Raw genomic sequence first — 25918 nt, 5'->3', positions numbered from 1 at the left:
TTCCCCAGGGGACCATCTCCAGCCTTCTGCTCAGGTTGTCCCAGGCACTGTGCACTGCTGTAGTCTCAATGGCCACAGCCTTAGGTGACTGTGATTGACATGCTGCTCCTGCAGACCGGTTCCACCCAACCCACCCACAACGGCCACTGCAATGTGGCAGCCCCTTCTGTGTGCCAGGTGCCTGCTGGCCACATCTTGGCAGCCAGCCGCTGGCTCCTGTGGTGGTGCCTCCTGTGGACTGGGACAACGATGCAGTGGCGTGCGTCCATCACCATGGTGTCTTTCAGAACAGTGTCACTGCCCCGGACATCTCTGTGCTCTTCCCCACAGCACATTCCTGGAAACCATGGCACTTCCAATGTCTCTGGAGTTCTCCTTGAGGTCTTTTCCTGGCTGAAGGACTCATTCCCTTTCCGTGGAGTCATAATCCATTACATATATGATTTCCCACCAAAACGTGAACCTCCTAAGACCTTCAGCTCCCTGGATGAAGATCACCTACATCCTGGAAGATAATCTGCTCTTGTAAATTCTCATCGTGAGTAATAATACTGTTCTGTTAGTATCTAGACTGCTGCTTTCCCAAATTATCTGGGTAAAATGACACAGTTAGGTCATCACAAAGTATGTCATCTCAGAGAGTGTCTTGTCTGTTGGGGTCTAAGGACTGTGAGGTATCTGTACTGAAAGGTTGGCTCTTGTGTACATTGTGAAGGGTGTGTCTCAGAAGGCTGCAGTAAGGGTCCAGGGTCAGAAGGCAGATTGCGATCAAGGAGGAGCACGGAGCTGTGATTCCTCATGGGACCACAGTTATCTGATTCACTCCAGGGCCTCACTCAGTTTCGGCTTTACCTCATCATCAACTGACTCTTGGGCTGATCTTTGTCAAAGAGAAACCGAGGCTGGTTCAGGAGGTAAAGAGAGGTTTTAATCAAGGATACAGCACTGCAGGAGTGAGGGGTGAGCAGCAGGAACCGCACTCTACAGGAAAGACTGGGCGTTTTAAAGGTAGAAAGAGACCAGGGGGAGCTGGGACTCAGGGAGACCTAGGTGTGTGAGCAGCCCTTTTAGAAGGGTCGATCCCTCCAGAGACTGGGACACAGAGGCCTCCTTATTCCTGATGATCCCCTTCCAAAGGAATGACTTTTCGGTGCTTCAGAACAACATCCCCGGGCCATAAGAACTGCATACTTTACATATCTCAAGGGTCACAAGGACTATTTCCCATGTAAGTTTTTTCTAGAAAACGTTCTACAGAAGAGATATGAGGGCTGTGTGAGCAGTGTGGGCTGGAACCAACTGTGAGTTTGCCTGGAAACCTTCGGTCTTCCCAAGTGGTGGTTTGAAGATGGATCAAGGTTGTCCTGGGGACACAGCCTGCAGCTCTGGACACCACATTAGTACTCTGGTCTTTCAGTGTGGAATGAGGGGCTGGGGGGTCCCTGTGTGAGAGAGCGCACATTTACAGGCCAGGCTGAGGCCCAGGGCAGGCAGAGGCTCAGAGCAGCCTAGCTACTGTGGCTCGGGAGAGTTTCTCCCTGACCTGTGGCCTCTCAATTCCCAGTCAGGCCTTGCCTGAGATTTCCCAGTTCCTTCACTCCAGACTGCAGGCCATGGGGACCCTGAGGCCATGGGGTTACCTCGGATTCCAGTCATCTGGGGACAGGAGTGAGACACCTGGGGTCCCTCGGGGCTGAGATGCCCGTTCCTACTGTCAGAGGCTGGATGAGGTGGGTGAGAGGGTCCTGGGTGACTTTGGATTGTTCAGTGTTAGAACTGAGGAAGGGGCTCTGTCCAGGTCACCTGTAGGATGGAGAGAATTGTGGAGGTGGTGAACCAAAGACAAAAGACAGGCTGGGTGCTTTCACAGGAACTGAATGCGTGATGATGGTAAAATACAGCCCACATCAAACGCACAGCGTGCACTTAATGGTGGAGTAACAGGGGACATGATGTGAACTGACCTGAGGAACCACAAGGATTGTCTGTCTTTCGGTTTAACCTCATTGGTCATCTGTCAGGAGGACCAGGCTCTGGGTGGGCCACAGAATGCAGAGTTGATGGTGTAAACTGGACCCTGCCACAGTGAAGCTGGTGCCCCAGCTGGTGATAAAGGAGCACAAACTATGATGTTCCTATCGGATGGATTGTGTGTATTTGTGTTTTCTGATGAGATTACAAAATACCAGAGGCAGGGCAGTATATAAAGAAAGGAGATTTATTTCTTTTGCATTTTCTAAAGTCCACGAGCACGGCACTGGCATCTGCCAGCGCTCCTGAGGTCTTCCAGCTATGCACAGCACAGTGTGTGACCTAATGGGGGGGATGTCTGAGAAAGGTCACACGGCAAAACACGAAGTCAGGAGACCAAAGCAAGCCAGCCTTGCCCTTTCCTGATTACCCTGGTGAGAAGCAACTCGCTTTGTGAAACCAGCATGAATTCCTTCCAGGGCCTGGGCCTGTGCCAGGGCCTGCATTTTTACATGCTGCAAAGAAAACCCTGGAACATTCTAAGTATGCAGGCAAAGACTTCTGTAGACCAGACACCAGGAATAGAAATGCATGTTGAAGGAGAAGGTTGGCTTAAAACTGTTTGATTCCTTCCAGGCTGTCCTCCTGCGGAAAGTGAGTAAGGCCCCCATTTCCTCACACGGTCACTAATACTGGACAGTATCAGCATCTACCTTAACACAAACAGCGCTGCAAGGATTCCCACTGCACCCTGCCTCAGAGTGTCTGGGTGATGCAAAAAGGGTGAGACAAAACAGAAAGGAATAAGTGCACTGCAAATCCAGCAAGAGTGACGGAAACAGCAGCAGAACGTGTGCCTCTGATTCATACACACAACCTTACACTCGCCTGCTGTACAGTCACACCGTAGGAACCTGTGCGAGCCCTCGGCAGTGAGGACCCCCGACTGCATCCCTGCTCCAGGCACTTTGCTTTTCCTTACTAAACCCTGGCATAATCACTACAGAAGGAGACTTGGTACCTTGGTACCTTGAAAAGTCGGAGAAGACAGATAGCTCTGCTGAGGCCCGACCTCAAGGCAAAAACCAAACCAAATATGCAACCATGCCCTAACCCTAAACATCAGGAGTTGATATTCCAAATAAGTATGGAAGTCACCATCTCAACCCTCTACTGTAGGAGTCCCTGCTCTTGAAGCATGGCTGCTTGATACATGACTTGATTCCTCATTTGTCCGCACTGTGGTTCGAATTCATCCCTCAAAGGCTCCTGCACGGGAACCTTGGACATCAGCGTGCTGACTTTCAAAAGGGACATTTGCAGGGGAGCCTAGTGCAAGGGAAGCAGGAAAATACGAGCATTTTCCTAATTGCAGATGCTTCTTCCTTACCCACTGAATTTGACATGGAGAAGCAGGTCCATTTCTTTGCCATCACAAAGGACCTTGCAGTGAGCACCTGAGTCCCCACACTTTCATGGACCAGCAGACCCCAACAGGGGAGCTTCTGAGCCCAGGACACAGACATGGGGACACTGCCAGAAGACATCCTGATCCTGTTCCTGGTCTCAGAAGGGACCTCTTGCCCTGCTTCCTGGTGGCTGGGGTAGCATCCAACTTCCTATCTGATGCCAATCTAGGTATCCAGCACTGTCTCCTGGAACTTGGTATATCTGATTATTCATTGACTGACTCTTCTGCCTGAGTTACAAAGTTCTTTGTATATATTAGTATTACTTTCTTGTGACTTTTGATAATGTTTTCTTTGTCTGGTTGTAATGCTCTTTGAGTAATGGACCTGATATACTCAAATTGAATAATTTTCTACTTTGTACATTAGAGTACTTTATAGCACCTATTTAAGCATTGTTTTTAACTATTATCCATGCTTTTTTTCCAATTAAAAAAGTTACAAGGGCCCTAGATACAGGTCAGTATCAGAACTCAAGACCTTGTACATGCCTGACAAGTACAAGGTCTTGAGTTCCATTCCTGGTACGAAACAAAACAAAACAAAACAAAAATAAACAAAAGCAGTTACAGGTACTGGGACAAGAGGCTAGTCCTATCTAAAAGAACTAAATCAGATCTGTACCTGATATGCAGAAACTAATTCAAAATGGATCAACAACTAGATAGAAAAGCTAAACATAGAAATCTTAGAAGAAAACACAGGAATAAGTCTTCATGCTCCTGAATTTGGCAATGGGATTACTAAATGTGATTTCAATAGCATGAGCAACTGCAGCAGAGTTAGATATCATGGACTTTTTGAAATTGAAAGCTTCATACATTATTAAACTTAAACACGAGAGAAAATATTTGCAATTCAGGTATCTGATGGGGGGTCTATTACCAGAATAAAGAATGAACTTTTTTAACAACAACAAAAAGAATCAATTAAAAATGGGCAAAGGGCTTGCACACACATTTTTCCAAACAAAGACTACAAAGGCCAATGAGCACATGGAAAGATGCTCAGTACCAGCAGCCATCGCAGATCTGCAAATCAAGACCACCACGGGCTTCCACTGCCCCACTCCCCATCCGGATGGTCAGCATTTAAAACGGGACCGAAATCCACAGGAAATCGGAGTCTCATACCTTCCTGGTGGGAATGGTACATGGTCAGCCACTGTGGGAAACAGTTTGGCATTTCCCTGCAAGGCTATGTTAATTACCAAAGGACCCAGTAATTCCTTTCCTTTGTACTTGAGCACCTATGCGAAAGAATGAACAGGCACCCAAACAAACACGTGGGCATGCAGATAAACAGCACCAGTGTTTACATGTCACTGAGCAAGCGAAAAAATCAGATGGATGAGTCAAAACATCGTAGTACATTTCTGCAATGGACGATTATACTGCCATAAAGGGACAAAGAACAGATACATGCTACACTGATGTCTAGAAAATACTATATTAAAAGAAGAAGTCACACACAACAGGCCATGTATATGATTCCATTTATTATGACATGTTCAGAGTACGTAATTTCAGAGACAGAAAGCAGATTGGTGATCTCTAGGGCTTCGGGGAGGAACAGATGAGAAGGCATGGCTTAGTGGAGACGGTTTTCTTTTGGGGCAATGAAAGCTTCTTGGAAGTGGAAAAGGTGGTGGTCACATAACACACTGAACGCACTGTTTAAGATGGTTAACTTTATTATGTAACTGTCACAAACAATGAAACCCTAAAAAGTTGGTGATATCTGACCATTAAAAAGTTAGAGCTTATATATCACCATGACTTATTATTTTAGTCTCAGTGACACAGAGATAGAAGAGATGGAATCTCAGTCCCTGGAACTGCAAGGCTGGGTGAGGACGACCTCAGAGTACAGAGGGTTAATAAATAAAGCGACTGCCACAAAGACCTGCACTGTGAGTTCAAAGACGTCCACCAGGTTCTGGGGAAAAGGGAAACTTCCTTGAAGAAGATGACGTCTGAAATGAATTTTATGTGCTGCTTGGAATTTAACTGTTAGCGTTGAAGATGGAGAAATAAAATCCCATGAATAAAGGTGTCATCCCTACAGGACTGAGATCTCAAATACTGCCACCTGAGTGCCACAAAAGCGACATAAGTTGGGCACAGAGATAAAGGGCAGCTGCTGAGGAAACCAGGCTGTGTGCCTGGGCCCAATGCAGAGTGGTTTTGGTTTTGCACACAGCTTGGTGAATGGTACATGTCAAATAAAATAAAATTAAAATGTGTGCTTCCTTAAATAAAGATCAAGCACCAGGACAACTGGCACAGGAACCCTACCATCTACAGCATGGATTACCACTTAGAAAGTCAGCTTAAGGCAAGTGTGCGACAGGACTGGAGGCACGAGGAAGCACCCGTGACTGCAGTCAGCAGCACGTGTGACCAGTGCCAGAGACGCTGCCACTGTCTAGGAAACCTGCAGGCTGGCTATGGGGTCTGCTCTGTATCCTGGGTTCTGCACCAAGCTCTGCTGTCCCAAGATCTTGGTGAAGAGGCACAAGTGAGTGGTCAGTGCAGGGACAGCTGAGCTGTGCGCTGTGTGACAGTGCTGACCCACGCTTCAGACGGGAGCCAGTCAGCCCCACTTGCATTTTCTAATGAGCCAGCTTCTAGGAGTTGGGGATGGGATTTGAGGCACAGGGGTGCACCCCTCATGGAGACGCGAACCTGCCACAGAACAGCAGGCTGTGGGTCGCGTTGTGTCTGATGAAGAACAGGAAGGGGTGGTCAGCACAGAACACGGGCAATTCCATTGCACAACAGAATTCAATCATCATAGCTGTGGCTGCCGCGGCCTCTGTGCCCTCCTCGTTGACCTCCACCACACTCCTGTGCACGACCTTGGACAGACACAGCTCACTGTCCACCACCATCCCGGACAGGTCAGCCTTGCCTGGTTGAAAGGCGTCCACCATGCCCAGATCCTGCAGCACAGCGCCCATGTCATAGTCCTCCTGCAGCTTGAACCTCGGCAGGGAAACTTCCACTTCCGTCCTCTCCATCTGCTCAGGACTGGTCCAGGTTTGCAGTTTCTCAAAAGTGAGGCTCTTTTCCACCTGCAACACAGGATTAGACTTCAGCATTCAGTGGCACCCACAGCTGTCCCTCCAGGGGCACCTGACCTCCTCTGGCAGGCAGATGGTGCTGACTGCCATGCACTCGCCCTGCAGCTGCCAGTTAGTTTGTGTGGTCTTGGGCTTGTCATGCAGGGGCTGCTGTGATGCCACCAGGTCTGGCTTCCTTAGGTAGGGGTGGGCCGCGCCTCCTCACTGCCATCTCCAACTTGCGTTTGTGCCAGAGGCTGCACCTCAGAGGGACCTGGGCTGTCTGAGTCTTTGATTTTGTGCACAAGGCTTAATTTTGAAGGGGACAAACCACTGCTGGTAAGCAAGGGACACAGGGCTGTGGTCCTGAGCCACCCAGGGCAGGGACCTGAGGCTGCAGGGGACTGGGTCTGTCTGCAGGGAAAGCACAGTGTGGGGGCCTCATGAGGATTCTAGCTAAGCCTGGCTGGACAGGTTCAGGGGCCTGCAGGAAGGAGTCCCGGGAAAGAACCACAAGGACAGGGAATGAGAGAAAAAGAGAAATAGGACAGAGAAAGACAAGAAGAGCATGAGCGGCAGGGGGACTTACACCAGAGGGAAGGCAGATGGCAGAGCCCAGAGACCGGGCACACTGAGCTGGGATTGTGTCCTTGCCAACCACACAGGGCCCAGGAGTGGCCGGGACCACTGCAGGGACAGCTCCCCCCAGGGCTCACAGTAGCACCCACACCTGTACAAGTGCTCAGGTGTTTTCTTCCCTGCAGGGTCACTGGGGTAACACTGCTAACCCACACAAGGCAGCCAACACTAAACTGACTTGTGGAACGCCCCTCCCAACCAATCACCTGCTGCTGCCGGAGACAAGGCCTTGGAGGGACAAATGGCAGAAAAAAGTCACACGAAGCCAGCAAGGACGAATGTCCACATAGGCAGTGGTGCCCATCTAATCCCGGGGAAGCCCAAGGAGCCAAGCAAATTGTGACAAGGTCTTGGGGTTGAGGGTCCCAAAACACCATAAAGAGAGCCAGGGAGAAAGGCCCATGGGCGTCAAGCTTTCCAGGCCCCTGCCCTGTCTGAGGCAGCTCTCTATTTTCGGTCATTTCCTCCTGACAAATGAGGTGTCCTCCTGTCCTGAGCTCTGTCCCCAGCTCATCAGTGGTGCTGAGCTTAGCATTCCAGGCAGCTGCTCATCCCAGGGGTGCTCAGCGCTGCACACACAAGGCAGGACTCTGAGTGACTTTGGGAGAAAAGCATCCCAGGAAGGGAGGGGACAGAGGGACGGCCAGGGCAGGACTGTGTGCCCATGTGCCCTGGTGGAAAGGACACAGGTATGTCACCAGAGGCTTTGGGCAGGACAGCAGACACACAGGCTCAGACCCCTGTCTCACCGTGCTGAGGTCCACGCCTTCGTCGGGGAGCACGATGACCATGCTGAGCTCCTGGCCCTCGTAGGGCAGCTCCAGTACCTGGGCCTGTACCTCACTCACGTGGGCCCAAGGAAACTCGCCTTCCTGGAACATCATCTGTACCGGCCGTTGCTCCTTCTGGAGGCGAGCAGAGGGGCTCATGGTCAGTGGCTCCTCCAGGAGTAAGACACCTGCCTGACCCAGCTGTGTGAGCAGCCCAATGACCACCGTGGGAAAGGTGTCTGTGCCTGGGTCACCCATCGAAGCCTCACCGAGCACCTCTCATGGCGTGGAAAGCCATGGAGAATGCAGAGGCAGGAGCAGCCTGGGGAGTGTTCCACCCAGCAAAACAGAATGGGCTGCTATAAATTTTCCACATGCCATTGCTCAGCTCTGAGATGCTCCATAATCCCTCGAAAAAAATGAATCATCCTATGAAATATCTATTATTTTAAAATAGAGGGTGGGGTGGGGCTAGGGCTCTAAAGACAGGGAGGCAAAGAAGGATGCTTCAGTCCCTGTACCAAGCGAGACTGATGTTTCTTTTTCGTCCCAGGATGAATATTAGGGATCGAAACTTATCCTAAAAACTAAGGAGGTGCCATTTGTCCCTATCAGAATGGCAGGTTTTCAGCAACTGTCCCATGTGGATTACACAAAAGAAAGAGCAGGGGAAAATCTAAAATATCCATGCACTGATCCACAGGCATGCAGCAGCCCGAGGCTCTGTGGAGGGCACAGTGACCCTTGGGGCAGGCATTCCCCAGATGGGGAGCTCTGGGTGCAGTCTAAACCTTAAAACAGATACTGTGTTGGGCTTTTTGAAGGTTCTCGCTTCAGTTAGACATCTCACATTGAGGTTACGTATTTGTGTCAAAAATAAATCATGTGAGTTGGTTGAGACCATATTGCAATGTTTTGAATAATATTTCCTTCCTCATCTAATTGAGCACCAAAATTATCGGTGATGACTGCATAACTGCGTGGTTCGGGGAGACAACACCAGGTCACTGTGTGCACTTGACAGTGTTAAAGTCCACTGTCTCTAATCCTCAGGACAAGATCAGTTCTAAGGCAGGCTGCCCCTGAGGTGCTCCTGTCTGCTGCCTCGAATTTGTGTAGGCATCTTGCTGGCTCTCGGTTATTTCCGATTTATTTGTCTGCCTTGCAGACTGTTGTGAAGACTTCAGTTTTTAGGATTGGCTGGCTCAGGTTTTAGGATTGGCTTGCTCTTAAGAACGCTTTCAAAACACGCATGAGACACAACCTATAAACTCCCACAAATGACGTGTGTGTGCATGTGTGTTTTTAAACCTACAAAACTCACATCAGAGCTGCAGAGAAGTAGTATTTATCTCAGAATCACACTTGCAAACACAAGGGTGTCTTTACTATGGTCTTCAGTTTAGATCTTTCATAATTATACAATTATATTTTTTGGCTGTTGTATGAGGATAATTTTTAATTTTCATCTTGTATTTAAGTGCGAGAGCCAGATAAAGAACCACACCCTATTCCCTCTCTCTCTTTTTTTATTTTTTTGGTACCAGGATTGCACTTGCACTTGCCAGGAAGGCTGTTGCCGCTGAGCTAAATTGCCAGGCCTAGGACTACTTTTTAAATGTGAAAAAAATTTTAAAAAGTAAAATAGAGTATATTGAACACGTATAATCATTTTAAATGTTTTATTTATTTATAATTCATTTTCTGTTTTTTAAGGAGTTATATGATTTGGCAAATTATTTTAAATCTACTTTATTGAAGTTCAAAATCTCAATCACTTCTCCAACTTGTGGCTAAGATCAAGTGAAGTTAAAAATGTCAAATTGGGTGTGCACTCCTGTAATCCTAGCACTCAGGAGGCTGAGGCAGGAGGATCATTGTGAGTTTGAGATCAGCCTGGGCTGCAAAGTGAGTTCAAGGCCAGCCTGAACTATAAAGTGAGATCCTGTCTCAAAAATACAAAAAATAAAATAAAAAAGTTTTTAAAAAGAAGTTAAAAATGTCTGGACCATGGTCTTTACCACTTGGTTTTAATATTAGGAATTTACAAATATTGAATTAGTAACTTTTAAATTCACTAACAACGATGCAAATGATTACTCATTTTAATTTTAAAATTGCTTGGCCCCACCCAGTGGCCCATACATATGTAAATATCTCTTAACACACTTGTTTTATTGCTTCTAGTTAGGCTACTTGCACTTAGAGGAAAATCTTCCCACTGAGGTTGCAGTCATGGATGCAGAAGAAATTATCAGACAGGAGGACAGTGGCTTGTGCAAAAATTATCAGCAGCAAATATTCTTACTCCAATCATTTTTTCTACAAGTTCAAAATCAATTCTGAAATATTTTGTTTTTAAGAATTTTTAACCACTTATGCCCTTACAGAGTTAAACTTTTGTAAACTGTTTCTTTATTACATGATTAGTTTAAAGCTTCTCCGTACCTGGTTGATTTTGAAAGGCATTTTCCTCGTGCAGGACTTGTCAAACGGTTCATCCCATTTTCCTTTAAAGTACACAGCGTTAATGAGAACCAGCCTGCTCTCCTCATCAATGGAGTTCTTTGCCAACACCTCTGGAATTTTGCCTTTGGAGAAGAGCAGAGATACATTCAGCGGCTCCTTTTAAACATGAGATGAACAAACTGTAGGACAACATTCTGAAGATTTAAACAGGACATTTTCAGAGTCGCTGAGTTAAGGTCCTTACAGATTGAACAGTGGAAAGCAGCCCCTAAGCATAGTGTCCATGTGTGGGGACACTTGGGGAGCATCCGCCTGGTGCAGAGAGTTGCGAGGCTGCTGAGTCACCCGAAGAGAGCTCAGTTAAGAAGGGACAGGCTGGAGACCAGGCCAGACAGGACATAAGAGATGCACAGGGCAGGCACTGCAGTCCCCTTGGGGGTCCCATGGAGCATGTGGTCTAAGGCGCCGGGCTGATACCCAGAGCTCACCTTGGGAAGCGCTGAGGCAGGGTAACAGAGGCAGGCTGAAAGGGGTGCAAAGCAGGCAGGAGGCTGATGGGCACGGGAAGTCCTGGGAGCTAGAGGAAGGGAAGCCTGGAGACCTAGCAGCAGGCATCCCCAAGAACGCAATGTGAGCAAACAGACTAGCTCCTCTGCCTCTGGACCTCCAGGGCTGCCTTTTCCTGAGCTGACAGCATCCTTGCTTATCATTGCTTCCAGAGGGCAAGAGTGGGAAAGATTCCAGGAGGACATGGGGAATAAGTGCTGAGCCTTAAGGGAAAACGGCCTGGCTTTGCTACCGTCTCCTTTGGTAGTAGAAATAGGAAGGCTCTTAGCAGGTGCAAATGTGCAGATAGTTCACCCCCAAACAAGGAGGAGGGGATGGGGAGTAGAGGCAGGGAGAGGAGAGCTACAGAACCGACCCCTCATGCTGACCTTCAGTCTTCTTGGACACCCAGGCATTGATGTGTTTCCTGGACCTCTCTGGGGCTTTGGCGAAGGACAGCGGCTCCAGCTCGGCCTGGTAGAAGTGCAGACAGGACTCCTGAAAGGACTGGGGACAGAGACAGGGCGGGTGAGCCAGGGAGCTGCAGGAAAGGCTGGGGGCTGCCAAGCCTGCTAAGTGTTCCCTGGTTCTTTGAAACTTGACAAGGGCTGAGGAGAGGTCACTGGGAGGTTCTAGGATGTGGGATACCAGTTTCTAGGTGGGGGTGTGCTGAGTCTGGGGTAAGCAGACGTGAATAGAGGAGCTCCTGGTCCAGTCAAACAAGAGCATCTCAAAGGGAACCCTTCAGGAGGCATCGTCATCTGAAGACAGGAGGTTGCCTGTCTGGTCCCCAAGCTCTCTAGGGTCCTTCTGCTGGGTTCTGGGCCACCAGTTTCTTCCTCAACTCACGGGCAGGAATTCACAGCTCTCTTCTCCAAAGAGCCTGTTGGCGATGCTGAGGGAGTACGGAGCACCAGGCTTGTGCACCTGGGCGAGAAGCGACTGGAAGCCTCCATGATGGTCCTCCACTGAGCTCAGCCCCAGCGCCTGGGAAGGAAGCAATGGACACTGTGAGACGGTTCTTATGGTCTCACAAAGATGTTACCAAAAAATGCTGTCCCATAAAATGAGCCTTCTAAAGAACCTACTTTCTTTCTATCTTTTTGGAGTCACAATCTTGATATGGACTCAAATCCAGGAAGGTCCTGGTGCCTCAGCCTCCGGAGTGCTGGGTATACTTTGCGATTAGTGCACCCTACAGAGCTGCTGCTGGGGGCCTGGAGCAGAGATCAGAGAGGGACAGGACAAAGGGCAGTCAAATGTGGGACTCTTCTGCCCCCTCTGGATTCCAGGGGAGGATGGAAGGGCCAGAGAGGCTCAGCTGATGTAAAGCCCTGCATTCCTTGCTGGCTGGAATACATCAGAAACAGAATAAAAACTACCTGCAAAATTTGTGTCAAGAAAAAGAGATTTGATTAAAACACTAAACAGGTAAGGAAAATGTGCAGGAATAGAACCCCAAAGGGGTCTTAAAAGGAAACAAGGGTATAAAAGAAGCAATGTGATTAACAGGACTGAAACAGAGTTCTTAAAACTGTATGCTAGAGAGATTTTATTACATATATTTTAAGGATCGCTTCAAAATTTTAAAAATCTGTAGTAGGTGATAAGAAAATTCTCAAATGATTGCAAAATACAAACAGAGCTTACAGTTCAGCATGGTGTAGTGCACGTGTATCATCCCAGCAATCTGGGAGGCTGAGGCAGGAGGAATGCAAGTTCCACTCAGTGTGGGAAACTCAGGGACTGGGCAAGATGATCTCAAAATAAAAAGGGCTGAGGATGTTACTCAGGGTGAGGGCTTTGGGTTCTACCCGAAGTACAGGAAAAAGAAATTATACAGGCCTGAGGCTCTTACATTAACATATGCTATTAAAACTACAAATGAAATACCAATAACATGGAAACGTCACTCCTGTGTAATTACTGAAAACACACTTTTTATGCCTTGGAAGGGTGGCGGGCACCTCTGATCTCAGCACTCTGAAAGGTGAGGCAGGAAGATCTAAAGTCCAAGTCCAGCCTGGCCACCAGGTAACTTAGGAAGACTCTCAAACAACTGTTAGAGGGCTGGAATAAACAATTTTTTTAATGAGGCTGGCTCATTGTGAAGGCCTTATATTCATTTTTGAGAAGTTATAGAAAAAACCCTCTTTTCTAAGTAAATATTTGCAGTGTGTAGTTCACAGTGCTGTTGTATTCTACACAAGTAATGCTTCTAAGTTCACAAGTATACTTACCCTAATTCCAACATTACACAGTAAACAGGCATAAAAACATTATTCCACAAACACATGCAGTTCTTACAATTTTACATATTAGGTAAAATGTATTTAAATTTTTTTTAAACCTTGGGAAAAGAGGTTGGGACTTTACCCATCACAATGAAGAAACAAGAAAACTTACAGAGAATTATTTCTGGAAAGAATTAGTTGATCTTTAAAAGAAACTTTCCTAGTAGTCAATAATTTTATTCCTCATGACACTGGTCTATACAGGAAAAGATAACAGCTAGAAAAATTCATGTTATAACACGTACAGATTACAGAAAAGAAAATGTCAAAAATTGAATAAAAGGAAACTTAGACGGATTTCACATAGGATGCGGCCTGGCTGTTAATGTGAGCAGGTCGCTCCTGACCAGCACTTGCTTTGTGGGAATGGTTCTGCCAGATGCTGGCAAGAATTGGAGAACATTTGCAGAAGTAAGGTCACAGCTCACAATCAAAGCAGCAAATCTCAAACCAAATCAAGTTCGCAGGACTGCAGGAAAATTCTTTCAGTCCTCAGAGGTTTGTCTAGGCAGAACGCGCCCATAGGAAATTTGGCTTCCTTCTGCTGGCATCATGCAAGCCTTTGACCACACAGCCACACAAATAATCCCCAGGCTGTGCTCAGCTACTCAGTGCCTAGGTGCACTGAGCTGGGCAGAGGGAGCCCACCTGGCTCACACAGCTGCCAGGCAACAGGCAGAGGCCCCAACAGGGTCCTCAGGGAGCTCAGAGCCTGCAGGACCAGCAGATCCACAGAAGGGACTTCCCCTCTGGGCCTCAGCCTCCCATAGTGAGTCAGGGACAGGGGACCAAGAGCTGTCACCACTGAAAGGGTCCTCAAGTGTTGGAGACCACTAGGTAGAGGCCAGAGCAGCTTCTAAATGAACCGATTGTCTCTCTGTGATTCCCTGTGAGTCTGTCCCAGGCCTATGCCCCTTATCTGGAGGTGGCAGCAGATCCATAGTAAGTGACCTCTACGGCCACAGCTGAGCACGCCTGGCTCCCACCCCAATTAACTGGAAACTCCAATCCCTCTCACTCCAGTGGTCAAGGGCTCCCAAATTCACATAAGATAGTTCTCCCAAATTGGCATAACTCATTACTTGGAGTAGCCCTTGAGCTGAATCCCCAGGTCCTGCTCGGTTTCCAAAACTTTTAATTCTGAACCACTCCTTGGTTTGAAAACCAAATAAATATGGATGCTCAGCATTCTCTGTTTCAGCCCCTGAGTCTTGAATTCTGCCAAAGGGCTTTGACCCCTTTGGAGCCCTAAAATCACACCACTCATCTCTTTTATTTAAGACTTCGCTGTCCACTCTATGGAGGCTGCAGTCCACGGTACTCAAGGCAATGCCGCTCACACTGAGACCAGTGACAGCACACAGCATGCCCTGTGGAGGGGCACGGGGTGCCAATGCCTGGCCTTGGGGGTTTCTACTCAGGTGCTGGCCATTGACCACCCTGTGAACTCCTCGGGATAGGGACAGGTTTTGTGGCATTTCTGATGTGACCTGAATATGTCTCACTGGAGCTTCCAGAGTCCCTGCAGGGATCAAGGCCTTGTGTCTGGCCTGGCCTTGTCATGTTCTGTTTGTCACTGCCACCGCAAGGCACCGATGAGTGATCGATCACAGCTCTAAAGGCTGGTGCTGCACAGGAGAGACAGATCTCCGCACCTTCTGATTTAGATCACTCCAGCAGGCCCTCCTTTACCCCTCTGTGGAGCTGGGGATCAAACCCCAGGCAAGCCGTTGCACAGAGCCACCCTGGCCTCCACTTATTTTCTAAACTCAGTGCCAGGCAAAATCTTGAGTCTTTCTTGAGGTGGTACTTGGTGAAACTCTCCCTGTCCTGCCACCACCACAAAAGACCACAGAGACAAACAAGAAGGAGCCCCATCCCGGAAGGAGACAGGAGAGGCCAGCCTACCTGGACCATCTGGGCCGCTGTGCTGCCCTTGGCTCCCAGCAGGACCATGGCCAGGGCCGAGGAGATGCTCACAGGAGAGCAGAACACATTGTGCTCAGGGTTGTCCTGGCCCAGGAGCTTTAGGAGTTGGATTGCAAAGGCACCATTGGCTTTGGACAGCGCATCCATGCTTCAGCTCTGGAGGGAGGGACAAAGGTGTTACAGGCAGCTAAGTTAGAAATATTACAGGCAGTCACACAGGGCTGGGCCCTCAAAGAAGCCGGCACAGAGTATCAGCTGTCTGGGGACCTTGGAGGAAACACACATCTCTTGCTGTGGGCCAGATCTCAAAATAGAGGCCAAAACAAATGCAACCACAGCCTTAAAAATAATCCTTCGGGACTAAGTATGGATCACCCTGAGCAGCGAGGAGCTGCCGACCCAGCCCTATAGGAAGGGTCACTGCTGTGTGAAGAACCCTGGCTTGCTGCCTGCCTGCTCCCCCATTTGTCCCTCATTCGGTCAATTTTACCTGGAAAATCAAACTTATTCGTGACCACAGCTCATGCCCGTCTGCCCCCTGAGTCTCCAGTTTTCTCCACCTTTGCCCCTCCTCACCTCATGGTTTTACTCTATAAACATCCTGAGAAAACAGGGAATCGTTGGCAACCCACTCAGGGCTCCTTCTGTGTCTCTCGGAGACAGAGGCTTTCTTTCTCTCAATAAATATTTCCGCTCTTATCTGCTACTATTCCTAAAATTCATTCTTCTATTTTGGAGAACATGAATTCGTTCCAGACATATAGTAGGTCGGGAGTTTCATTCCCCTATATCAAAAGGGCCACATGAGCGACTCACCCAGGGGTCCACTGTCCAGACTCCTGGCCACGTGGAAACTGTGCTTTTGGTTTTTATCACAAAGTTTCCAAGTATTTAAAGCTGCACTCAAAAAACTCCATTTACTGCCCCTCTTTCCAAAAATAGGCCCAGATTTTAGAGGAATTAGCTAAGTGTGATGGTGGCTGTAGACCAAGGCAGCCTGCGAGCCTCAGGGAAACCCAGAGAACATCCAGATGCACAAGCAGGCAGACAGACAGACAGCCTGTGTGCTGGGCCACACTGACCCTTCCCCACAGGGACCTGCTCCTCTCTTCCCAGGAGCAGGACAGAGTCCTGCAGGGATGCAGAGGACGAGGAGGACCGCAGCGATGAACAGGGCCGATCTCTAGCCTGGCCTCTCGTATTCTCACGTCTGTGTCTGAGAGTCACTGGGTGATTTTCTGATGGACACCAGGCTGGGAATACACAGGAGCTGCTGCCAGAGGCAGCTGTGTCAGCTGCTGTGAGGCCAGAGCCTTCTCTACAGGGAGGGATCTGGGACCAGGGCCAGCAGAGGGCGCCAGGCTGCTGTGTCTCCTGCCCTGCAGCCTGAGGAGCCTAGGGTGGGCTGCCAGCCTGGCTCCTGCTCAGCCTGCATCCTGTTCAGAGTTCCACCTCCATCCTGCCCTGCTCAGGAAGTCACGTGGCCGAAACCCTGGACTGGGAGAGGACCCTGCGCCCAGTTCTCCTGTTTGCTTTCTCTGCCCCAGTCAACCGCACTTTCCCTAAGGACCTGTAGGGTCCTCTCCTCCCTGGTCCCAGCTCACCTGCTGGACCTCCCTGACCCCTCTCATCTGCCCTCCCCGCCTTTCCGGAGACCCCTCTTCTGCCCAGGGCCCTCCAGCTCTTGCCACCACCCAGTGCAGACCGCGACTGCTCTACTCCACACTGGCTTCTCTACAGAGTCCCTGCTGTCCCTCTACCGTGGTCCCTTCTGTCACCTGCCTGTCCTCACCACCATGCAAATCAAACACAGCTCCCCACACCCCACCTCTAATTGGTGCTGACCTGTGCTCCTTCCCTGCTCTGCAGCCACCTCTGCCCATCACGGTCCCCTTCACAGTGGGCTGTGGGCCGCGTGGACACTCTTTCCACTAAGAAGGTCCCTGTGCCCTGGTCTCCCCCAGCATCTCAGGGCAGCTGAGATGGCTTCCCCTCCTACCTCCCAGCCACAGCCACCCTCACTGATGTGATGCAGCCCAAGTCAGTGACCTGGATGCAACCTGGAGGCGGTGGGGGACAAGGACCGGGTCCCTCAGAGGCCGCGGGGTCAGGAGAGAGAAGGCTTTTGTCTCTTGGGGTGAGTGGCAGGGATTCCAAGATACTTAGGGGCACTGCATGTGCCCAGGGGCCAGGATTGCACAAGACAGAAGAGAACCGGGCGGAGCTGCTGCAGGGGACGCCGCGCCAGGGCAGGCGCGGGCGGGGCCGGGACGGTTCCACGCGAGGCCCCCTGCGTGTCTCCTCCAGTCCAGGAGCTGTGGCTGCAGAACCAGCGGGCCGGCTGCCCGGGTCTCTGCTCCATCCCCAGGGTCTGAGTAAGGTCTGTCCCCTGCCCCGCCCAGCCCGGCCTCGCCTTCCCACCTGGCTTTGTTCCGCTGGAATGGGGACTTCACCCGAGGATTGCAGGAGCGCTGGCAGCTCTGCCTAGCGGAGGAGGACACAGGGGCTTTATGGCCCTGGAGGTGCAGGAGTTTTCCGGTCGCAGGGGCGGGGGCTGTCCCGACTTGTCTAGACCTCCTGTCCCCGCCCGTAGTCACCTTGGGCCACGGAGACCACCGCGGTGCAGAGGTGGTGCTGGTGGTGTGCTTGCTGCAACTGCGCAGCTCTGAAAGGAATGCAGCCGCGATGAAAGGGAAAGTGAAAGCAGATCCCAGGGCCTGGGAGCTGGCTGGATGGGTATCCCAGCCTAGGGGAGGCTGGGCAGCCCAGCAGGAGCCACTTAGGGAGAATTCCTCTCAAAACAAAAAAATATATATGGGGGGGGGGCGGCTGGGGATGTAGCCAGGGCCTGGGTTAAACCCCCACTACAGCCCCTACCATAAACCAAAGAAGCAACAGAAGCCAGAGGAGGGAAGGCACCCAGGAAGCCAGGCTTTCCAAATTCTAGGAGGCAAAGGAGCCTGGGAAGCTCACACCGCCCCCTCCCCCAGCTTCACACCAGGGCACCCTGGGGATGAATTCCCAGGGTTTGCCCAGGAACCCACATCTGGTCAGTCCTGGGATCCTCTGAGGCCTCACTTTAGGTGAGATCAGCTGGGGTCTTCTAACAGAACCCTTTGGGTGCAGGCCCTGTTTTGGGATGACATCCCCTCCCTCATCCAGAGATCCTTAACTTTTTCCTCACTTAGGAGAACAAAACAAAACAAAATACACCTTTGTTTTTGTACCAAGGATGGAACTTAAGACCTAGTGTTTGCCAGGTAAGCACAGCTAAATCCCAGGACCCTACAAACACCTTTCTTAAAACAGAATATACCCAGCACAATACAGATAAGAAAAGAATCCTGAAATTCCAGAGTTAGGTTACTGGCAGGAAGAGGAAAAGGAAAAGACAGAGTTTCTATTAACTGACAGCTTCAAGCTAAACCAACAAAGGGGGGGAGCGGGGGATGGGGGCTGGGGGTGGGGACACTGGACAGAAAAACCTTTCCTGCTCCTTCCCTCACTAAGGAGGGTGACCATGGGGCTGCATCTCCTTGCAGCTGGTGAAACCAATCAGCAGACTCCCATGTGGACCACCCGGGACTGGGCTGGTGTCCCTTTGCCCTTGCCCTCACCTCTGACCAGTGTGGGTCAGCATAAGTCATTTATGGCTTTTCCTCTCCTGATTTTCATTCAGAAATTCCTTAGATTCACAGCACATTTTACAAGCTGGGTGCAGTGGACCTGTGAGCACTCTGGAGGCTGAGGCAGGAGCATCACCACGGGTCAAGGGCAGGCTCTGCTCCATGATGCGTTCAAAGCCAGCCTAGAACACATGGGAAGACTTTGTTTCAAGAAACTACCACCAACGATTTGTTTCTTTATGGATGGCCCACATTTGAAGGGTTTCCATCTTTGGTCCTTTGTGACTAATGCTGCTGTGAGTTATCCGTGTATAATTCTGTAGGTCAACTTGCTTCCTTCCACTTATCTTGGGTGTAAACCTTCAAATGGAATTTCTGGGCTATATAGTAACTCCATATTTAACTTTTTTTTTTGTCTTTTTCGTTTTTACTGGTACCAGGGATCCAACTCACGACTGCCTGCTTGCAAGGCAGGCACTAATGCCGCTGAGCTAAATCCCCAGCCCCGCATATTTAACTTTTTGACGATGTATCTGAGCGTTTGACAACTGTACAATACTGTGTAACATTAGGTTCATGCCCAAACTGTGACAAATCTTTAAATTAAACATGTATTACAGTGAAAGATACATTGCTTTTGATCACTATCAAAATGTGCAAAACACTTCCCCTCTCAGAGAGCACGTGGTGCCACCATTCTTGGCATTGTGTCTTTTACCATAGTCAGTTTTCTTGTAAATTTAAAGGTGACAGTCTATCTTCACCCCCTCTCTGTAGCCTTTCTTTTCCAGTCCCTCTGCTGGCTGTCATGTGATGTCTCCCTGTGGTTTTGAGCTGCTCATCTCTCTGAGCTGACACCCAGCACGTTTCCTGTGCTTGCTGACATTCTGAAGGTCTTTCCCTAAGAAAGGCCTATGTAAATTACCTTCCCTTGCTTTACAGTTGTTTAACTGGTTTATTTACTGCTGAGCTGTGAATGAGAATTTTAATTGTGGGAGTCACAATTCGCTTTCCCATCTCTATGAGGAGTTCAGAATCCTCCCAGGATTGAAGTATCAGGTTATGTAACATGCCAGCAGAGACAAGTGAGAAGAGATAGGTGGACACGTTACAGGCAACTGAACTGGTTAGAAATATTATAGGCAGTCAGACAGGGCTAGGCTGGCCCAGAGGACCAGATGTGTTGTGAGCTTGGAGGAGACACACACCTCTTGCTGTGAGCCAGACCTCAAGGTAAGACAAAACAAATGCGACACACCCTAAGTATAACCCTTAGGGATTAGGTATGGATCACCTTGAGAAGCCAGGAGTCACCACCCAACCCCTACTGGAAGAGTCACTGATCCCTAAAAATACTAGCTTGCTGATTTGGTCAATTTTACCTGAGCAATTAAACTTATTGGTTGACCATAGTTCTGTCCCTCCTCTTGCCCATCTACCTCAAGAGTTCCCAGTTTTCTCCAACTTGAGACCCACCTCATCTTATGGTTTTATTCATAAAAATCCTGAGAAAATACACAATCTTTGGCAACCAACTTGGGACCCCTCCTGTGTCTCTCTCAGACAGAAGCTTTCTTTTTTTCAATAAATATTTCTGCTGTGAACCTCCACTGTTTCTAAAATTCATTCTTCGATTTTAGAGAGCACGATCTCTTTCTGGACATAAAGTAGGTAGAGAATTTTGTTCCCCTGGATCAGACCGACGGATCTCCCTGCAGTCAGGCCATTGGGTCACCTCATCTCAGACCAAGTGGTGCCCCAAACCCCGCCATATTCACATAGTAAGGGGATTTTCCTTCTGCTGCTTTTTGGTGTCTCTGCTCTCGCTCCCCTGATTACACTGGTGAGTCCAGACCTGATGGTGGACTGCAGACCATCCCTCAGGCTGTGTGGGGCTGAACTTCCTTCTGATCCAGAGATTTCCAAATTCCAACCCTGGCTCTGCGCCAGTGCTGATCTGATGTCAGAACTGCTTAGTGGCCTCTGCCCTGGTGACCCGCGTACATGACCTCGTCCTCCTCTCTTGCTAGTGACACAACATCACAGGATGGTGAGTATAAAGGAAGATCATTCCCTGGGCTCACTCCTCTGGCAGAGTTGCAGTGGACACATCTAGACACACTCTCCTGCAGACAGAGCCCTGTGTGGTGCAAAGCATCTCCTGACAAGAAACAGGGAACTCTGCAGCGGCCTGGCAGGGTCAGTTTTATGCCAGGTCCACTGGCAAAGCTCAATTAGCCCAGGATGACCTCAGGTTTAGTGGCTCAGTTCCTAAGAGCAGAGCACTAATAATCCCCGAAAGGTCCCAGCCTTCATTGTTTCTTAGTATCTTGCCACGGGAATTACATTTCCACATGAGTTTCAGAGTGCGAAAGGGTACCATACCACTGGGAAAGTTCTAAGTTTGGCTAACAGATGAGAGCAGAGAATGAGAGGTTTTTTGTCCTTAAGTGACTCAGCACTTGTTTCCCTCATCTCCTCATGGAGGCTTTGACACTTAAAGCCCTGTTGAGACAGTTAATTAGCAAGAATGACCTTATTTCATTGAAATGACACCGCTTGATATCAGAATTGGAAATATTAAACACAAAATGAGTGGGGAAAAATAATAATGATCAGAGCAGAAATCAATGATTTGAATACAATAAAATGATGAAACTGGAAACTTGAAAGTGCTTCCTTGAGAAAAATTAAATTCATAGCTGTCTTGGTTAATTTTCTCTCATTGCTGAGACAAAATACCCAACACCCAAAATGAAGGAAGGACAGGTTTGTTTAGCTCACAGTTTGTGGAGGTTTCAGCCAGTTTCTTGCTGGCTCCGAGGCAGGCTATCATGGCAGCGGACAGCAGTTCATGGAGACAGAAGACAGCAAAAGCAACAAGAGCAAAGAGTGAGGAGTGCGGGGAGAAGCCTCTTTCTGTCCCTTTTATCACATGCATGTGGTCACCCGAGGGCCTGTGAGCTCAGCACTGGACCTGAGTCAATGGAAACTCTAGAAGCCCGCCCCATGACTGCATGAGGGGGAGGAATTAACAGTATTAGGAATAAAAGTGATTGTGTCACAACAGATTTTATAGATATTAAAAGGAAGATAAAGGAATAGTATGTACAACTTTATGCCAGTCTGTTTAACAAATTAGATAGAATGAGCACATATTTAAAAACCAAAGGCTACCAAACCTCAGTCAAGAATAGATATGATAAAGAGTCCTGAGTTTATTAAAACCCTGGATTTGAAGTTCAAATCCCACAAGGACACGCTGGTTTCCATGACTTCACTGGTGAAGCCCATAAAATATTAGTGACTGAAAGAACGAAAATTCTCTAAAATTTCTTCTTAATTCATTCTACGAGGCTAGAATTACCATGATATCTAAACAAGGCAAAGAGAAGACACGCATGGAAAACTAAAATCAGTACCCTTCATGAACATAGATGAAGATTCTGAATCGTACATTGAATTCAAAACACAGAAAATGGCATGAAGGAATGGGTTTTATGCTAGTAATGAAAGGCTGGCTTAACATCAGACAATTAAGTGATAGAATGCATTACATGAACAATCTGAGAGAAAATACGGTTATCTCAGAGATGGGGATACAGCATAGAACAAAACTGTATATCTGCTCCTACTTCAAAACTTAGCAGACTAAAATTACACAGGAACTCCTTCAACCTGATAAAGACCATCTATAAAAAACCTACAGCAAAACCATAGGTGCTAATGAAAAGCTACTTGCAAAGGTGTAGATTCTATGGACTGCAAGAAAGCCAGGAACAGAAGAAAGGGTATCTAAATACAAATGAAGACACAATCATCTTTATTAACCGGAAATATGATTATTCATTGGAAACAAGGTAGTCTACAAAAAAGGCTACTCATGAGTAAATTTAATGAATTTACAAGGCTAAAACACAAAAATCAATTATATTTCTAATCTAAATTCACAGGGCAATGTAAAGAACCAAAGCCTGCTGAAAGCATTTTGAAAATAAGAATAGGAGTCATGGTGACTTACACCTTGTTCTTAAGTGACAGTAGTCAAGAGTGTGGTATTGGCAAGCATGAGGTCATGAGTTTAATCTCTGGTACCATAAAAAAACAGAACAAACGTATACATATATATATATATATATATATATATATATATATACACACCCTTATTGGCACTAAGCCAACAGAATCAAAAAGTAAAATAAAATAAAATAAAAGTTGATATCTATATATATATTTATATTTATTATCATTTGTTATTGTTGTTTCTTGGTACCTCAGATCCAACTCATGACCTTGTGCTTGCCAGGCAGGTGCTTATGTGGCTGAGCTAAATCCCTGGCAAAAGTTGAGATATTTAAAAGACAGTTCATCAGCGTATCAGTTTACACACAAGCACACTAAGTGTTTGAACACCATTAGTACTTACACAGTGAAGCTCACCGTCTCAAGGACACCATCATAAAACTGTGAAAATACATTTTACAAATAGAGGAGTAAATGGTACTCGCTTTGCAGTTCTGTGGATTCATTTTTCTTTTCTTTCTTTTTTTCTTTAAAACAAACTCCACTTTGCAAAACGGATTCCTTAAAATGAATGTGGTCTAAGTGAGAATACAGTTTTCCTTGGTAATTTTTAACCCAAAGCTGTGATGTAACAATTGACTCATGTAACCAGCCGAGGCATGGGGACGCAAGAGAAGAACCAGGAGCAGAACTGTTCAGCCCAAGTCTAAAATACCAAGCGGGGCAGCAAACAGTGGTATAAGTTAATGACCCTCAGCCTAACACCTCAGAGAGCGATTTGGAAGAAGCATCAAAGTACACTTATCTACAGTCTCCAAAGTTCTGCCATAACACATATTCTCTTCTAATAAGCAATGCAGCACAAGGAGGACCTTCCTTAAGCAAAGGATCCACATGGCCATTTCTGAGTGTCTCTGACCTCCGTAGAGGCCCTGGTCCCCGGGAAAGGTTGAACGGTCGCTTTTGCGATCTGTGTGTGCATCACAGGGTGTCTGTTTAGCATCAGATTCAGAGAGGCACCCCTGGCCCCTCCAGAAGCTCAGGGCCACAGGCCCGCCCTGCAGCTGGGTCTGATGGAAGAAGGCGATGGCCAACCTGTTTCCATGAGGGACCCTGTGTCATGTGGGATGTCAAGGGCTGTGTGACGTGTCAGGAGGCCTGGGTGGCTGTGGGAGAGCCTTCCAGGCTCTCTGGCTCACCAAGGCTGGGCTGGCATCTCCCAGGGACTCTTGTGGCAAATGAGTGCAGCCTGGAGACATCTCCAGGACACAGGATGCATAAGTTGTGCTGTCCAGAACTCACAGAGAAGCTCCTGAGCATATCTGCAAGAGTGGCCTAGCCTCGGGGGCTGTGGAGGCTGTCACAGGGCGTGCTGGCCAGGACACAGCAGCCTTCCAGACTGCAGCATGGCTGATGGAGCTTAGGTGCTCCCTGGGGCTGCAGAGCTCCCTAGAGCTGACACTTCATTTCCCCAAACTCCTGCGTCAGTTGCATCCTAGCTTTCTGTCTGTATTTTGAGCCGAAGTCTTGCTATATAGCTGACGCTGGCTTCAAACTCATCCTTCTCCTTCCTCTCCCTCCAGAGAGCTGGGTTTATAGGTCTGCACCGCCATGCCAGCTGACCCTACAAACTCTAAAGGAAGGCGAGGTACTCAGAGGGACAGGGGTCATGAAGGGCGGCCGGCCACACCTCATACAAGCAAGCAGCCCATCCAGGACGAGGTGCTGCTGGCCTGCTTATCTGGTGGCACTCAGTGAAGCATCCAGGGCTGGGCCACACCAGATCTTGTCCTGTCCCGCAGTCCCCGCCCTCCGCATGTGGGTCCCTGCCAGACTGCACATCAGCCTCCCCACTGCCTCTGCAAAGCACTTGTGTGTAACCTTAGAAATGGCCATTCCTAGCCAGATTCCAGAGCAAGCGTCCCCCAAAGCTCCCAGCCTTCTTCAAGGCAAAGAAAGAGCTCCTCTTGCCTTAGCCCAGCAAGGAAAATCCCAAGCGCACTTAGTCAAAGTTGCTGAAATTCTCCAGGCTGAAAAGTTGTCACAGGTACGTATTTTTTCTGCCTGGAAAACCAGAGTTGCATCTAAAAATCCAGAAGCCAATGCCACACCACTCCCCCACCCCCCACGGGTTCCCACCCCACTACATGGCCAGGCCCACTGTCATCTACAGCTACATTGAGATTTCCCCAAATTCTACCTGCCCCTTTCTGTCTTGTGAGTGTTGTACTCTACTCAAAAAAACAGAGCCTCATGATGAAAATCGGGGCAAGACCCCAAGATGACAAACGGGGCAAGACGTCTTTTTTAAAAGAAGCGCTTTTATTTTAGCTGGCCCAGCGACACAGTGCAGATGGAATTTGCAAAGCTGTGCAACTGAGTTAGAGTTTTGACTGATTTTTATAGTTCATTTATGAGTTCAGCTCATTGATCATTAAGTACGTAGTGATGAGAAACAGAAACAAGGTGGGCCTTTGTTCCCCTTTGCTTGAGGTCAGAGGCATTTCACAGTGGGTGGTTAGCCAACTCATAGCCCTTGGTCTGCCAATTCCAGGAACATTTGTGTCTCATAAAGGGAACAATGGTTGACACAGCATCATTTGTCTGTTACAAGGGGAACAAAAGTTGACATAGCGTACAGGTCACTAAGGTGGGGGGGGGATGACGTATTACAGAACAGCAGAACGACGCGGTCAGTTAATTTATAACTATGTGGTTGGTGCTTGGTTGCTAGGGTAATGAGCTCAGTACAGAATGACAATATTACTAATAACTATCTTTTTAAGTAACTATTTTTGTTAATTATCTTTTAATCAACTATTTTAATTTTTAGCATCTTTGTATAACAGTGGGCACCAAGTGAAACAGCTGGGAAACATCTGATAGAAACAAGAGGTTTTAAGACCCTGTCCCAGGCTGATTTCAGATTTGATTGCAGGAATTTTCGTAACCAGTTGTTTATAACAGGATTTGCCTGATGCACATTCCTGTGAGCCAGAGAGAAGTTTGGCAAAAGACAGGCAAAGCCAGGGCCCAGCATGCTGCCTGCAGAGGAGAGGAGACAGCAGTCCCCACATGGAAGGCAGTGTGTTTCTTCGAGGAAGGAGCAAGCCAAATG

General features: G+C 48.3%; 1 protein-coding gene and 1 long non-coding RNA gene across 2 annotated transcripts; one reads left to right on the top strand and one right to left on the bottom strand.

The window, feature by feature from the left end:
- Positions 1-4918: 4918 nt before the first annotated feature.
- Positions 4919-17782, bottom strand: LOC100720650 (serpin B9-like). The gene is made up of 7 exons (XM_003461060.5): positions 17573-17782; positions 15131-15307; positions 11778-11915; positions 11318-11435; positions 10362-10504; positions 7893-8048; positions 4919-6516 (listed from the first exon to the last, which is right to left on the bottom strand). The coding sequence occupies exons 2-7, from the start codon at positions 15296-15298 to the stop codon at positions 6112-6114; spliced, it is 1128 nt and encodes a 375-aa protein (XP_003461108.1). The 5' UTR covers positions 15299-15307; positions 17573-17782; the 3' UTR covers positions 4919-6111.
- Positions 17783-17938: 156 nt separating this feature from the next.
- On the top strand, positions 17939-19402 carry LOC134478461 (uncharacterized). Its single transcript, XR_010051079.1, has 2 exons — positions 17939-18411; positions 18831-19402. It is a non-coding gene; the product is annotated as an uncharacterized LOC134478461 (long non-coding RNA).
- The last annotated feature ends 6516 nt before the right edge of the window (positions 19403-25918 follow it).

The sequence above is a fragment of the Cavia porcellus genome, unplaced genomic scaffold (assembly GCF_034190915.1).
Source record: "Cavia porcellus strain 051 isolate PalLab524CR breed Dunkin Hartley unplaced genomic scaffold, mCavPor4.1 scaffold_13, whole genome shotgun sequence".
NCBI classification, from domain to species: Eukaryota; Metazoa; Chordata; class Mammalia; order Rodentia; family Caviidae; genus Cavia; species Cavia porcellus.
Note: the sequence above shows the minus strand (reverse complement) of the source record. Positions and strands in the feature narration are given on the sequence as shown.

Coding starts and splice junctions, on each gene's coding strand:
- LOC100720650 (XM_003461060.5), bottom strand. CDS start 15,298: ATGGATGCGCTGTCCAAAGCCAATGGTGCCTTTGCAATCCAACTCCTA. Junction 11,916..15,130: donor CAGCGGCCCAGATGGTCCAG/GTAGGCTGGCCT, acceptor CTTCCTTCCCAG/GCGCTGGGGCTGAGCTCAGT. Junction 6,517..7,892: donor AAGGCGTGGACCTCAGCACG/GTGAGACAGGGG, acceptor CCTGTGTTGCAG/GTGGAAAAGAGCCTCACTTT.